This window comes from Staurois parvus, unplaced genomic scaffold (assembly GCF_062004578.1).
Source record: "Staurois parvus isolate SC_StPar_1 unplaced genomic scaffold, SC_StPar_1.0 ptg001362l, whole genome shotgun sequence".
Taxonomy (NCBI): Eukaryota; Metazoa; Chordata; class Amphibia; order Anura; family Ranidae; genus Staurois; species Staurois parvus.
This window is the reverse complement of record NW_028319158.1, coordinates 242,712-259,013: the sequence shown is the minus strand read 5'-3', so window position 1 is coordinate 259,013 and position 16,302 is coordinate 242,712. Positions and strand designations below refer to the sequence as shown.

Here is a 16,302-nt window from a genome sequence, read left to right as displayed (position 1 = left end):
TCCCACTGACACCAATGATGGGGCACTATTCCTCCCACTGACATTAATGATGGGGCAATATTCCTCCCACTGACACCAATGATGGGGCAATATTCCTCCCACTGACACCAATGATGGGGCAATATTCCTCCCACTGACACCAATGATGGGGCAATATTCCTCCCACTGACACCAATGATGGGGCACTATTCCTCCCACTGACACAAATGATGGGGCACTGTTTTTCCCCACTGACATTGATACCTTTTTACACCCAAAGACCACAGTTCAGCACCTCTAAATTCTGAAGAACAATAAACTGTCCCTTTGTTTAGAAAGTTTGGAGACCCCTACTCTGGAGGGTTCCACAGGTACGGTATATACATAGTACATTGGGCCAAGCTGGATCAATGTAATGAAGTATAAAATACATGTGACATTTCCTCTAAGGGAGCCCCAGAAAGAAATAAAAAACAGACAGAGGTTCTAACCCATCGCAACACAATCCAAGAGTAAAGAAATTAACGACTCGACTTGACACGGTTGAAATGAGTTGCCATTCAAAAAGCACTTTACCAGAATCCCCCCCCCCCCTCCACAAATAAAACAAATTCTCTGGTGACCACAGAAATATACAAATACCTCCATTTATTCAAGTCAGCTCTTTTATGAAAACATAAAAAAAAAAATCTTCACAGGAAGCGGATCCGATACTCTGCAAGTTGCTTCACACAGTGCGAGAATCCTACGACGGACACCAGATATTCCCGTTTGAATCTGGAGCGTTGACATACGGAATATTCCACACCCAGGGTCTGTCTGTAACACAAAACACACAAGATCTGGAGAGTCAGTCAGTGAGGCAGAACACGGCGTGCAGCCGGTTGCCTAGTGAACACCCATTGAAGGAGATAAGAGGGACCACGAGTGGCGGGGGGGGGGGGGGGGGGGGTAGTTGACAAAAAAAAATATCAAGACACTTGTATGAGTAGCTTAAAGAGAAACCCAAACACAAGGGAAACAATTAAATACATGGATGAAATACATATATGGGATCTGTTTTACCTGCCAAAGGATTTGTATTTCTGTCCATCCAGTCCTCAGATTCACACAGCTCTGACCTACAGCGCAATCCCTGGCTGGCAGGGGAGGAGACCTGATTTTTTCCCTGCTGCAGTTCAGTAACACCTACGGGTCTTGTCCCTCCCCCAGCCTGTGATTGGACAGTGAAAATAGAAGCAGTGGACTGATGAGCTGGACTGACGAGCTCAACCCTGTGCTCGCTCCATATCTATCTAGAAAGTGTGTATGTATGTTTATGTGTGTGTGTGTGTGTGTGTGTGTGTGTGTGTGTGTGTGTGTGTGTATATATATATACACACACATACATATACACACACATACATATATATATATATACAGTGGGGATGGAAAGTTTGGGCACCCCAGCTAAAAATTAGTATTAATGTGCATAAAGAAGCCAAGGAAAGATGGAAAAATCTCCAAAAGGCATCAAATTACCGATTAGACATTCTTATAATATGTCAACAAAAGTTAGATTTTATTTCCATCATTTACACTTTCAAAATAACAGAAAATAAAAAAATGGCGTCTGCAAAAGTTTGGGCCCCCTGCAGAGTTAATATCTTGTACTGCCCCCTTTGGCAAGTATCACAGCTTGTAAACGCTTTTTGTAGCCAGCCAAGAGTCTTTCAATTCTTGTTTGAGGTATCTTTGCCCATTCTTCCTTACAAAAGTCTTCCAGTTCTTTGAGATTTCTGGGCTGTCTGTCACGCACGGCTCTTTTAAGGTCTATCCATAGATTTTCAATGATGTTGAGGTCAGGAGATTGTGAAGGCCATGGCAAAACCTTCAGTTTACGCCTCTTGATGTAATCCCCCGTGGATTTAGGGGTGTGTTTAGGATCATTATCCATTTGTAGAAGCCATCCTCTCTTTAACTTCAGCTTTTTCACAGATGGCATCAAGTTACCATCCAAAATTTGCTGAAATTTTATTGAATCCATTTTTCCTTCTACTCGTGAGATGTTCCCTGTGCCACTGGCTGCAACACAACCCCAAAGCATGATTGATCCAACCCCATGCTTAACAGTTGGACAGAGGTTCTTTTCATTCAATTCTGTGCCTCTTCTTCTCCAAACGTACCTTTGCTCATTCCGGCCAAAAAGTTCAATTTTAATCTCATCGGTCCACAGAACTTGTTTCCAAAATGCATCAGGCTTGTCTATATGTTCATTTGCAAAGTTCAAACGATGATTTTTGTGGTGAGGACGTAGAAGAGGTTTTCTTCTGATGACTCTTCCATGAAGACCATATTTGTACAAGTATCTCTTTATAGTGGAATAGTGTACCACAACTCCAGTGTCTGCCAGATCTTTCTGGAGGGATCGTGCAGTCAAACGTGGGTTTTGAATTGTTTTTCTCACAATCCTGCGAGCTGTTCTGTCTGATATTTTTCTTGGTCTTCCAGATCTTGCTTTAACTTCCACTGTTCCTGATGACTGCCATTTCTTAATTACATTCCGAACAGAGGATATTGACATCTGAAAACGCTTTGCCATCTTCTTATAGCCTTCTCCAGCTTTGTGAGCGTCAACTATTTTCAGTTTCAGTTTTCTAGACAACTGCTTAGAAGAACCCATGGTGCTGATTGTTGGGGCAAGGTCAGATGAGTCTGGGCATTTAAAACCTTTGAGATTGACATCACCTGGTCTTCCCAGACGATGATTGAGAACAATCCATGACACTGGCAGGTCTCAGCTTGGCAAAGGGGGCAGTGCATGCTATAAATTCTGCAGGGTGCCCAAACTTTTGCAGACGCCATTTTTTTGTTTTCTGTTATTTTGAAAGTGTAAATGATGGAAATAAAATCTAACTTTTGTTGACATATTATAAGAATGTCTAATCTGTAATTTGATGCCTTTTGGAGATTTTTCCATCTTTCCTTGGCTTCTTTATGCACATTATATATACACACACACATACACATACATACATATATATAATTATTATTATTTATTTAATAGAGTATTCGTTCATTGCATTCATTTGCATTTTTTTTTCTGCCTGGTGTCCAGCATTACCACTTGACCTCCACAAGGTTTTACCCCCTGTGCAACTTTAACTGGCAACTGCTCGGTCATTAGACACTGTACCCAAATTTACACAATTTTTTTTCACACAAATAGAGCTTTCTTTTGTTAGTATTTGATCACCACTGTTTATTTATTTATTTTTTTTAATTACATAAACAGCATTTTGATGCTTAGCCATTGACTTTTGCCAATGCACTAAAATGCAGAAATAACAGAAGATCTGATTTTAGGAAAGACTCTTTCCCAAGTAATTATAGACCTGTTAGTGTAACTTCTATAGTTGGGAAGATACTGGAGAGTTTAATAAAAGACCACATAGATGAGTTCTTGCTGGAAACAAATACTGTAACCAACAGGCAGCATGGATTTATGAAAGACAGAAGTTGTCAAACAAATCTGATTTATTTTATGAGGAAGTGAGCAAAACCTTGGACAGAGGGGTGGCGGTGGATGTGGTATACTTGGACAGAGGGGTGGCGGTGGACGTGGTATACTTGGACAGAAGGGTGAACGTGGTATACTTGGACAGAGGGGTGGCGGTGGACGTGGTATACTTGGACAGAGGGGTGGCGGTGGACGTGGTATACTTGGACAGAAGGGTGAACGTGGTATACTTGGACAGAGGGGTGGCGGTGGACATGGTATACTTGGACAAAGGGGTGGCGGTGGACGTGGTATACTTGGACAGAGGGGTGGCGGTGGACGTGGTATACTTGGACAGAGGGGTGGCGGTGGACGTGGTATACTTGGACAGAGGGGTGGCGGTGGACGTGGTATACTTGGACAGGGGGGTGGCGGTGGACGTGGTATACTTGGACAGAGGGGTGGAGGTGGACGTGGTATACTTGGACAGAGGGGTGGCGGTGGACGTGGTATACTTGGACAAAGGGGTGGCGGTGGACGTGGTATACTTGGACAAAGGGGTGGCGGTGGACGTGGTATACTTGGACAAAGGGGTGGCGGTGGACGTGGTATACTTGGACAAAGGGGTGGCGGTGGACGTGGTATACTTGGACAGAGGGGTGACGGTGGATGTGGTATACTTGGACGGAGGGGTGACGGTGGATGTGGTATACTTGGACAGAGGGGTGACCGTGGATGTGGTATACTTGGACAGAGGGGTGGCGGTGGACGTGGTATACTTGGACAGAGGGGTGGAGGTGGACGTGGTATACTTGGACAGAGGGGTGGAGGTGGACGTGGTATACTTGGACAGAGCGGTGGCGGTGGACGTGGTATACTTGGACAGAAGGGTGGCGGTGGATGTGGTATACTTGGACAGAGGGGTGGCGGTGGACGTGGTATACTTGGACAGAGGGGTGGCTGTGGATGTGGTATACTTGGACAGAGGGGTGGCGGTGGATGTGGTATACTTGGACAGAGGGGTGGCACAGAGGGGTGGCTGTGGATGTGGTATACTTGGACAGAGGGGTGGCTGTGGATGTGGTATACTTGGACAGAGGGGTGGCACAGAGGGGTGGCTGTGGATGTGGTATACTTGGACAGAGGGGTGGCTGTGGATGTGGTATACTTGGATTTTTCAAAACGGCTAATGTGTAAGGTAAAGTCTACCGGCTTGCAAAAATCTGAATGTAAATGGATAGAAAACTGGCTAAAAGATAAAATTTAGAGAGTAGTGGTTAACGATTCATACTCTGAATGGTCTGGGGTGTCAGTGGGGGTACCCCAAGGTTCAGTGTAATTAGTGGGGGACCCCCAAGGTTCAGTATTGTTAGTGGGGGACCCCCAAGGTTCAGTTTTGGGACCTTTACTTTTTAATATATTCATAAATTATATGAACATTGTATTCCAGCAGGCTGCTACTTCTTTCCACACCAAAATCCGAAACGCGTTGGTTACACACACCAATGCACAAAAGAAATACACATTGATGCATAATAATGTATCTGCCTAATGCTACAAAAAATTGCACTTCTATACACAGATCTAAATAGGCTTTTATACTGTAAGGTGCTTTATTTGGTGCACCATTGTAAAAAACGTCATGCTTATGTTTCTTTTTAGTAATAAATTAGACAAAATATAAAAAAATACATGTAACAGATTATCTATATTATTTATAGTTCTAACCAATGCATTTTTTCCTGTCTGTGTTTCAGTTTGGCAGCTGAGGCCGGCTGGGCCTAACACAATGACAGCTGAGCTGGTGGGTTTGTTTATAAACAAACCCAATCTGTCATAACGATCGTCCATCATACTGATTACATCATTAGCTGTCATGTTAACATAGTTAGTCAGGATGAAAAAAACAAAAAAAAAAAAAACACCAAGTCCATCTAACTTCATCTATTAAAAAAAAAAGAAAAAAGATAAAAAAAAAAAATCAGAACAAATAGAAAACCTCCATATAGAGGACCCTATTCGCACAGTTGATCCAGAGGAAGGCAAAAAAAAAACAAAAACCCTGCCAATGCAGCATGGTCAAATTTACTCTATCGGAGTAAAAACAAATACCTTCCTGACCCCCAGAGGGACATCAGATATTCCCAGGATCGATAACTTTCTATAAATGTCAATATTCGGTTATATTTTGTGCATTTAGGAATGTATCTGGCTCCTTTTTAAAAAAAAAAAAAATCTACTGAGCTGACCAGAACTAGTTAGAGCAAACAGTCAGATGGGTAGCCGGGGTCATACACAGGAGAGGAAGTGAGAATATCTGTTAGCCAAGCCTCTTATGTATTATACATGGAGATCATATCCCCCTTATGTATTATACATGGAGATCATATCCCCCTTATGTATTATACATGGTGATCATATCCCCCCTTATGTATTATACATGGAGATCATATCCCCCCCTTATGTATTATACATGGAGATCATATCCCCCCTTATGTATTATACATGGAGATCATATCCCCCCTTATGTATTATACATGGAGATCATATCCCCCCCTTATGTATTATACATGGAGATCATATCCCCCCTTATGTATTATACATGGAGATCATATCCCCCCTTATGTATTATACATGGAGATCATATCCCCCATTATGTATTATACATGGAGATCATATCCCCCTTATGTATTATACATGGAGATCATATCCCCCCTTATGTATTATACATGGAGATCATATCCCCCCTTATGTATTATACATGGAGGTCATATCCCCCCTTATGTATTATACATGGAGATCATATCCTCCTTATGTATTATACATGGAGATCATATCCCCCCTTATGTATTATACATGGAGATCATATCCCCCCTTATGTATTATACATGGAGATCATACCCCCCCCCTTATGTATTATACATGGAGATCATATCCTCCTTATGTATTATACATGGAGATCATATCCCCCCCTTATATATTATACATGGAGATCATATCCCCCCCTTATGTATTATACATGGAGATCATATCCCCCCCCTTATGTATTATACATGGAGATCATATCCCCCCTTATGTATTATACATGGAGATCATATCCCCCCCTTATGTATTATACATGGTGATCATATCCCCCCTTATGTATTATACATGGAGATCATATCCCCCCTTATGTATTATACATGGAGATCATATCCCCCTTAATCACTTCTTCTTAAGTGGTTCCCAATCATTAGTGTCAGAGCAGCCCAGCCAGTGGTAGTGCAGTTTTGGTACTGAGAAGCCCCCAATTCTTTGGGCTCCCAGTTCCAAAATGGACTCGGCTAATATACAATTCAATCAGTTCATGAAGGGATTCTTTACAGTAAGAGCAGATAGGCAGTGAAATGGTTTACCACCATGATGTAGCTATGGAAAAACAAAACAATCATTGCATTGAAGAAAGGACTGGATGTTTTTTTTTCTTGCAAATAATAAATTCCAGAGGCTAGGAGAGAAATACTCTGGCCCTAGGAATGCAGCTGATTGCCCCAGAAAGTCAGAAATAAATGCTTTTCCTCCTGTATGGTAAAACCGGCATCACGTTCCCTGGAGGGGGGGGGGGGGGGGTTATTTTGCCTTCCTGTCTGACTAGTTCACCCTTATGGATGAGCACAAATTGATTTTGCCTTTTGTGAAATCTTACCAAAGTGGAAACTTTCAATTTTTTGTTTTCGATACGTTCATGCACTTACAGCACTTCCCAGGGCCAAAATCAATATTGAGCAAAATTAAAGAAATATGAAAGTCTTGTTTTTAAAAAAAAACAAACCTGTTAAACTGTGGCGTAACGCGTAGGGGAGGGGCTTTGACGTCACGATGCTCGGTAAGCAGTAGAGAGAGGGATCAGCTGGCTGCGTATGAAGGAAGGCTAAACAAGAGCACAGAGCAGCCCAGATCCTCCTCTTCTGGGGTCCCTCGCCAGCGCTCCTTGCCCCTCCCTTCTTTTGGGTACCCGCACAGCAAGCAGATTGCTATGGGGGCACCTGAACAGGCACACTCCTAAGCCATGGCTGTGTCCATTCACACACACAAAGCCATTGTTTGGCCCCGCCCTCTCTCTCCTGATTTGCTCACTGGCTGTGATTGACGGTAGTGGGAGCCAATGCTCTCGCTGCTGCCTCAGCTAATCAGGAGTCAGAGTCCCCGGAGAACTGAGGCTCTCATGAGCATTGCTGGATCGGGATGGGGCTCAGGTAAGTGTTAGAATACATGAAGGTAAAAAACCTTGAACCTTTAGAACCACTTTAAAGTGGTTGTAAACCTCATAAATGAAATATGAACAAAGCATATCCCTCTATAGTGTGTACTTGTCTCAATCCAGAGCAAAAAGTGTCATTTCTGTCTGCTGCTTTGTTCATTTGCTAGCTGCATGAGTCACTTCTGACAAGTTTTCCTGACACCAAGAGATAAAAAGGTGACAGGGGAGGAGCTCCAGCACACAGCCTGTGAGTGACAGCCTCAGCTCTGTTCCTGTGTGAAGGGGGTTGCGTCTATTCCCTTCAATCGGCTGTCACTGTGCACTGCAGATGTAACTTCTGCTCCCCACCCCCTGCATTCTGGAAGCTCAGACAAGCTGTATAAATTCTGCACTTTGAATGGCTGTACAGAAAATACTGCAGATAAACAGGTTCAACTTAAGTAGGAGGATTTGTTTCATCTCTGTATAACCTGAGGCCAGTTACTTCACTGGGTATATGGAAGGGTTTACAACCACTTTAAGTTTGCCCCCCCCCAACAGTCCCAGTTTCCAATGCGGCCCCCCCCCCCCCGCCTAAGAAGTATTCATTGTGAATCTGCTTCTTTTTTAGTTTGTTACTTTGTGTCATTCCCTGTATGTTTGTTCTCTGTGATTTCCCTACAGGTAAAGCATTGTGGAATCGTCTCCTTCACATCACACAGCTCACTATCATTAAAGAGAGAAATGTTTACATCTATCAGTATTCATACAACGCAAGTTCCATGCTCGGGTCAGCAATTTATAATCACGTACCTGTATCCATGGCAACTGCGGAGCGCATGGTAAAGTACGGAGAGGAACATTATGTCCTTTGATAGGTGCTTGTGGGTATGACGGCTGTTTATGCCTCTGAAAGGGGATGAATGACACGGGAACTCCGAGGTTTCTTTGCATGTTTATTTTATATTGTATGATATCATCCAGTATTCTGGCTGCGGTGTAAATGGAAAGGTTTTGGTTCTTGGGCTGAATCCAGAACTGAAGTATCACACCGTAATACTCAAGTCCAAGCATGAGGTTATTCCACTGACAGATTGTTTATGGAGCCAATGTTTTTCGGGGGCTTCAACATCGCTTCCTTCATCAGGACTTAAGAATATGAAAACTTGCGTGTGGACTCAGGAATTAATATAGATTGGGAGGTATTAATACACAACGATCAGCTAGAACATGATCATTACCCACAGTGACCTGTCCAGCCATGGACTCCACTAGACCTCTGAAGGTTGTGCTGTGATATCTGGCACCAAACCGTCAGCAGCAGATCCTTTAAGTCCTGTAAGTTTCAAAGTGGGGCCGCCATGTTCTTTGAGAACATCCCACAGATGATTCCAGAACACCCCACAGATGAACAATTGTTCTTCCAGAACATCCCACAGATGCTTCCAAAACACCCCACAGATAAACACTTGTTCTTCCAGAACATCCCACAGATGCTTCCAGATCATCCCAGAACACCCCCCAGATGAACACTTGTTCTTCCAGAACACCCCCCAGATGAACACTTGTTCTTCCAGAACACCCCCCAGATGAACACTTGTTCTTCCAGAACATCACACAGATGCTTCCAGATCATCCCAGAACATCCCACAGATGAACACTTGTTCTTCCAGAACACCCCACAGATGAACACTTGTTCTTCCAGAACATCCCACAGACGAACACTTGTTCTTCCAGAACATCCCACAGATGAACACTTGTTCTTCCAGAACATCCCACAGATGAACACTTGTTCTTCCAGAACATCCCACAGATGAACACTTGTTCTTCCAGAACATCCCACAGATGATCCCAGAACATCCCACAGATGAACACTTGTTCTTCCAGAACATCCCCCAGATGAACACTTGTTCTTCCAGAACATCCCCCAGATGAACACTTGTTCTTCCAGAACACCCCACAGATGAACACTTGTTCTTCCAGAACATCCCACAGATGAACACTTGTTCTTCCAAAACATCCCACAGATGAACACCTTGTTCTTCCAGAACACCCCACAGATGCTTCCAGAACATCCCAGAACATCCCACAGATGAACATTTGTTCTTCCAGAACATCCCACAGATGCTTCCAGAACACCCCACAGATAAACACTTGTTCTTCCAGAACATCCCACAGATGCTTCCAGATCATCCCAGAACATCCCACAGATGAACACTTGTTCTTCCAGAACATCCCCCAGATGAACACTTGTTCTTCCAGAACACCCCCCAGATGAACACTTGTTCTTCCAGAACACCCCACAGATGAACACTTGTTCTTCCAGAACATCACACAGATGCTTCCAGATCATCCCAGAACATCCCACAGATGAACACTTGTTCTTCCAGAACATCCCCCAGATGAACACTTGTTCTTCCAGAACATCCCCCAGATGAACACTTGTTCTTCCAGAACACCCCACAGATGAACACTTGTTCTTCCAGAACATCCCACAGATGAACACTTGTTCTTCCAGAACATCCCACAGATGAACACTTGTTCTTCCAGAACATCCCACAGATGATCCCAGAACATCCCACAGATGAATACTTGTTCTTCCAGAACATCCCCCAGATGAACACTTGTTCTTCCAGAACATCCCCCAGATGAACACTTGTTCTTCCAGAACACCCCACAGATGAACACTTGTTCTTCCAGAACACCCCACAGATGAACACCTTGTTCTTCCAGAACACCCCACAGATGCTTCCAGAACATCCCACAGATGAACATTTGTTCTTCCAGAACATCCCACAGATGCTTGCAGAACATCCCAGAACATCCCACAGATGAACATTTGTTCTTCCAGAACATCCCACAGATGAACATTTGTTCTTCCAGAACATCCCACAGATGCTTCCAGAACATCCCACAGATGAACATTTGTTCTTCCAGAACATCCCACAGATGCGCGATTGGATGCAGACCTGGAGAATTTAGACGCCAAGTCCACACCTCAAACTCATTGTGTTCCTCAAACCATTCTTGAATTCATCAGACCAGGCCACCTTCTTCCATTGATCCATGGTTTAGTTCTGATGCTCACGTGCCCATTGTAGGTGCTTTTGGTTGTGGACATGGGTCTGCAAGGAGATCCTGACTGATCTGAGGCTACACCGCTCCATACACAACACCGCTCCATACACAACAAACTGTGATGCTGTGTCTGTTCTGACACATTCCTATCAGAACCAGCATTCACTTTTTCTGCATTTGAGTTCCAGTAGCTGTTCTATTGGATCGGACTACACAAGCCACCCTTCGCTCCCCATGTGCATCAATGAGCCAAGGACGTCCATGAACCTTTGACCAGTTGGACAGTTTTCCTTCCTTGGACCATTTTTGGTCGGTCCTGACCACTGCAGAGCGGAAACATCCCACAAGAGCTGCAGTTTTGGAGTTGCTCTAATCCAGTCATCTAATCAATACAATTTGGCCCTTTTCAAAGTCCCTCAAATCTTTACACTTGCCCATTTGTTTCTGCTTTCAGCACAGGGACAACGTGTTCACTTGCTGCCTGATATATCCCACCCACTTTCATAATCAATGCTATTCCCGTAGCCTGTTTGTGGTCATAAAGTTATGGCTGATCAGTGTATCCGCACTAGATAGTAATCCCAAGCTGCTGGCTTTACAAAGGACCCATCATAAGACCACACACACGAGATATTTAAGGGAACCAATCAGTGCAGAAGATTTGTGATAAAAATAAAAGCCAAGTCTATCAGAACAACTAGTGGATAATAAAATATAGGAGTGATAAAAACATAGAACACTGGCAACCAATCTAAGGTGTCACTTCCACACCAACGTAAGGGGCCACTTCTCCACTGGCTACCATGTAAAGGAGGACTTCACTACTGACCACCAATGTAAGGGATCATCAATGTAAGGGGTCACTGTGACGGAAGTGACTTTTGGAGGTGGGGGGGACCCCTGTATCATCTCATGTTCCTCTTATGTGTAAGCCACCCTGTGCCTGTTAGGGGTACAGGGTGGAATGTCCACTGATCACTGCCATGTGCTGCATCCCATTGTTCTATTGTGTCTTGCTGGCCACCAAACTATTATGGGATGTATGTGTACCTGTATTGTCTACTGCCATCTGGTTATCCCTTTGTTCTATTGTGTGTCTTGGTTTGGTGGAGGGTGTTACCAGCAGCCCTTCCCCCTGATGGGACAACCTGCTGATGTGTTTCCGGCTGCCCTTCCCCCTGATGGGACGGCCTGCTGATGTGTATCCTGTTCCTGGTTGTATTTCCCCGCCCTGGCTATATATCCTGTGTTTGTGTTAAAATAAAGCAGTTGACTTCCTGTCTTAAGAAGAGTCTGGTGCTGTCTATTTCCTGTATGATCAGTGGTGGGGTCCGTGGATGGTGTTCAGACAGGGAAGCGAGAGTCTAACGGAAATACCCTAGTGCAGTTGGGGTCCGGTTCCCTTACAGTCACTTTTACACTGACCAACAATGTAGTCACGTCTACACTGATCACCAATCTAAGGTGTCACTTTCACACCAACCACAAACGTAAGGGGCCACTTCTCCAACGGCTACCATGTAAAGGAGGACTTCACTACTGACCACCAATGTAAGGGATCACCAATGTAAGGGGTCACTCTACATAACCACCAATGTAAAGGGTCAAGTCCCCAATAACCACCAATGTAAGGGGTCATCAATGTAAGGGGTCACTTCTACACTGACCAACAATGTAGTCACTTTTACATTGATCACCAATCTAAGGTGTCACTTTCACACCAACCACAAACGTAAGGGGCCACTTCTCCACCGGCTACCATGTAAAGGAGGACTTCACTACTGACCACCAATGTAAGGGATCACCAATGTAAGGGGTCACTCTACATAACCACCAATGTAAAGGGTCAAGTCCCCAATAACCACCAATGTAAGGGGTCATCAATGTAAGGGGTCACTTCTACACTGACCAACAATGTAGTTACTTCTACATTGATCACCAATCTAAGGTGTCACTTTCACACCAACCACCAACTTAAGGGGCCACTTCTCCACCGGCTACCATATAAAGGAGGACTTCACTACTGACCACCAATGTAAGGGGTCACTTCTACACTGACCAACAATGTAGAGTCAATTCTACATTGATCACTTATCACCAATGTAAGGGGTCACTCTACATAACCACCAATGTAAGGGGTCACTCTACACAACGACCAATGTAAAGGGTCAAGTCCCCAATAACCACCAATGTACGAGGTGTGACAATTTATTTCCAGAATAGACTGTAAAAGAAAGAAAAAAAAAAAAATGATGTTTTCTTACCTATACAGTAGTGGCTGATGTCAATATTCTTGTGAAGCAAAGCACTTTTCTAAACGGCTGTGCCACTGCTGGAAACATCCCTGTTATTTGTTTTCCGGAACATGCGCGCAGTATCTCTGTAGCGGCGCGCGTTGGATGTCCGGAATGTCATCATATATGTGTCCTTTTAAGACATTTTTAAATTTTGGAAACAGCCAAAAGTGGCAGGGTGCCAAGTCAGGGGAAAGGGGTGGTTGGTCAAATTTTGGAATGAATTTCGGGGCCAGGAACTCGAGAACAGTTAACGTATGTGCAGGAGCACTGTCGTGGTGGAGAATCCACTTGTCAGGCCAGAGTTCCAGTCTTTTCCTCCAGATTCCCTTAACCTTTTCAGAATTTCCAAGTAACAGTGCTGGTTGACCATTGCATCATCGTGGACATCATTCCGTCCCTCCGTAAACAACCTATGTCTTTAAAAAACACTTGATTTCTTCATGGAGTGTTCACATAAGCCTGCTGTAACAGAGCTAAAGCTTTGCTCTCACTTTTGCCAATTTTCCCGCAAAATTTGATGGTAATTCGCTGCTCTGTCACTTATTTTCTGCCAACAGGGTAACACACGCATGTTATTTCTTCTACTACCCTGTAAAGACTGAATCCAATGATCTGCGACTCAGGCGAGTGTGAGTTAGAGCATGCTCCAGTGCAAATGGCTGTGTGACTCACCACCATAGCGCTACGCCGTGGGCATTCCAGGAATTAAATTGTCTCGTATGGGATCACTTCTGCACTGACCATCAATGTAACGGGCCACATCTCCACTGACTACCAATGTATGTGATCCCTTCTAGGCCGATCGCCATTGTAAAGGGTCACTTTTCCACTGACCACCATGCATGTGATCCCTTCTACACCGATTGCCAATGTAAAGGGTCACTTTTTCACTGATCACCAATGTAAAGGGTCACTTTTCCACTGACCACCATTGTAAGGGGTCACTTCTACACTGACCACCAATGTAAGGGGTCACTTCTACACTGACCACCAATGTAAAGGGTCACTTCTACACTGACCACCAATGTAAAGGGTCACTTCTACACTGGTCACCAATGTAAGGGGTCACTTCTACACTGGTCACCAATGTAAGGGGTCACTTCTACACTGGTCACCAATGTAAGGGGTCACTTCTACACTGGTCGCCAATGTAAAGGGTCACTTCTACACTGATCGCCAATGTAAAGGGTCACATTTCCACTGACCGCCAATGTAAAGGGTCACTTCTACACGGGTCACCAATGTAAGGGGTCACTTCTACACTGATCACCAATGTAAGGGGTCATTTCTACACTGATCATCAATGTAAGGGGTCACTTCTACACTGATTGCCAATGTAAAGGGTCACTTTTTCACTGATCACCAATGTAAGGGGTCACTTCTACACTGATCATCAATGTAAGGGGTCACTTCTACACTGATTGCCAATGTAAAGGGTCACTTTTTCACTGATCACCAATGTAAAGGGTCACTTTTCCACTGACTACCATTGTAAGGGGTCACTTCTACACTGACCACCAATGTAAGGGGTCACTTCTACACTGATCACCAATGTAAGGGGTCACTTCTACACTGATCACCAATGTAAAGGGTCACTTCTACACTGATCACCAATGTAAGGGGTCACTTCTACACTGACCACCAATGTACGGGGTCACTTCTACACTGATCACCAATGTAAAGGGTCACTTCTACACTGATCACCAATGTAAGGGGTCACTTCTACACTGAACACCAATGTACGGGGTCACTTCTACACTGATCACCAATGTACGGGGTCACTTCTACACTGATCACCAATGTACGGGGTCACTTCTGCACTGATCACCAATGTAAAGGGTCACTTCTACACTGACCGCCAATGTAAGGGGTCACTGCTACACTGACCGCCAATGTAAGGGGTCACTGCTACATTGGTCATCAATGTAAAGGGTCACTTCTACACTGACCACCAATGTAAAGGGTCACTTCTACACTGGTCACCAATGTAAGGGGTCACTTCTACACTGGTCACCAATGTAAGGGGTCACTTCTACACTGACCACCAATGTAAAGGGTCACTTCTACACTGATCACCAATGTAAGGGGTCACTTCTAGACTGACCACCAATGTAAGGGGTCACTTCTACTCTGACCACCAATGTAAAGGGTCACTTCTACACTGACCACCAATGTAAAGGGTCACTTCTACACTGGTCACCAATGTAAGGGGTCACTTCTACACTGGTCACCAATGTAAGGGGTCACTTCTACACTGGTCACCAATGTAAGGGGTCACTTCTACACTGGTCACCAATGTAAGGGGTCACTTCTACACTGGTCACCAATGTAAAGGGTCACTTCTACACTGACCACCAATGTAAAGGGTCACTTCTACACTGACCACCAATGTAAAGGGTCACTTCTACACTGACCACCAATGTAAAGGGTCACTTCTACACTGACCACCAATGTACGGGGTCACTTCTACACTGACCACCAATGTAAAGGGTCACTTCTACACTGATCACCAATGTAAGGGGTCACTTCTACACTGATCACCAATGTAAAGGGTCACTTCTACACTGATCACCAATGTAAGGGGTCACTTCTACACTGGTCACCAATGTAAGGGGTCACTTCTACTCTGATCACCAATGTAAGGGGTCACTTCTACACTGGTCACCAATGTAAAGGGTGACTTCTACACTGATCACCAATGTAAGGGGTCACTTCTACACTGGTCACCAAACGTAAGGGGTCACTTCTACACTGATCGCCAATGTAAAGGGTCACTTCTACACTGGTCACCAATGTAAGGGGTCACTTCTACACTGGTCGCCAATGTAAGGGGTCACTTCTACACTGACCGCCAATGTAAGGGGTCACTTCTACACTGGTCACCAATGTAAGGGGTCACTTCTACACTGGTCACCAATGTAAGGGGTCACTTCTACACTGATCACCAATGTAAAGGGTCACTTCTACACTGACCACCAATGTAAAGGGTCACTTCTACACTGACCACCAATGTAAGGGGTCACTCCTACACTGGTTACCAATGTAAGGGGTCACTTCTACACTGGTCACCAATGTAAAGGGTCACTTCTACACTGACCACAAATGTAAAGGGTCACTTCTACACTGACCACCAATGTAAAGGGTCACTTCTACACTGACCACCAATGTAAGGGGTCAGTACAATTTTCACAGTTGTTTCTTCTCTGGCCATTCTTATCATTTGTTTCATTGAATGAACCACCTCACATATG

General features: G+C 44.3%; 1 protein-coding gene across 1 annotated transcript in view; it reads right to left on the bottom strand.

The window, feature by feature from the left end:
- Positions 1 to 610: 610 nt before the first annotated feature.
- The window catches only part of TDP1 (tyrosyl-DNA phosphodiesterase 1), a 207,973-nt gene continuing 192,281 nt past the window's right edge, over positions 611 to 16,302 (bottom strand). Inside the window, exon 16 of the mRNA XM_089661659.1 lies at positions 611 to 798. Within this exon, the coding sequence (XP_089517785.1) occupies positions 725 to 798 (74 nt within the window). The 3' untranslated portion in view covers positions 611 to 724. The remainder of the gene's footprint in view (positions 799 to 16,302) is intronic.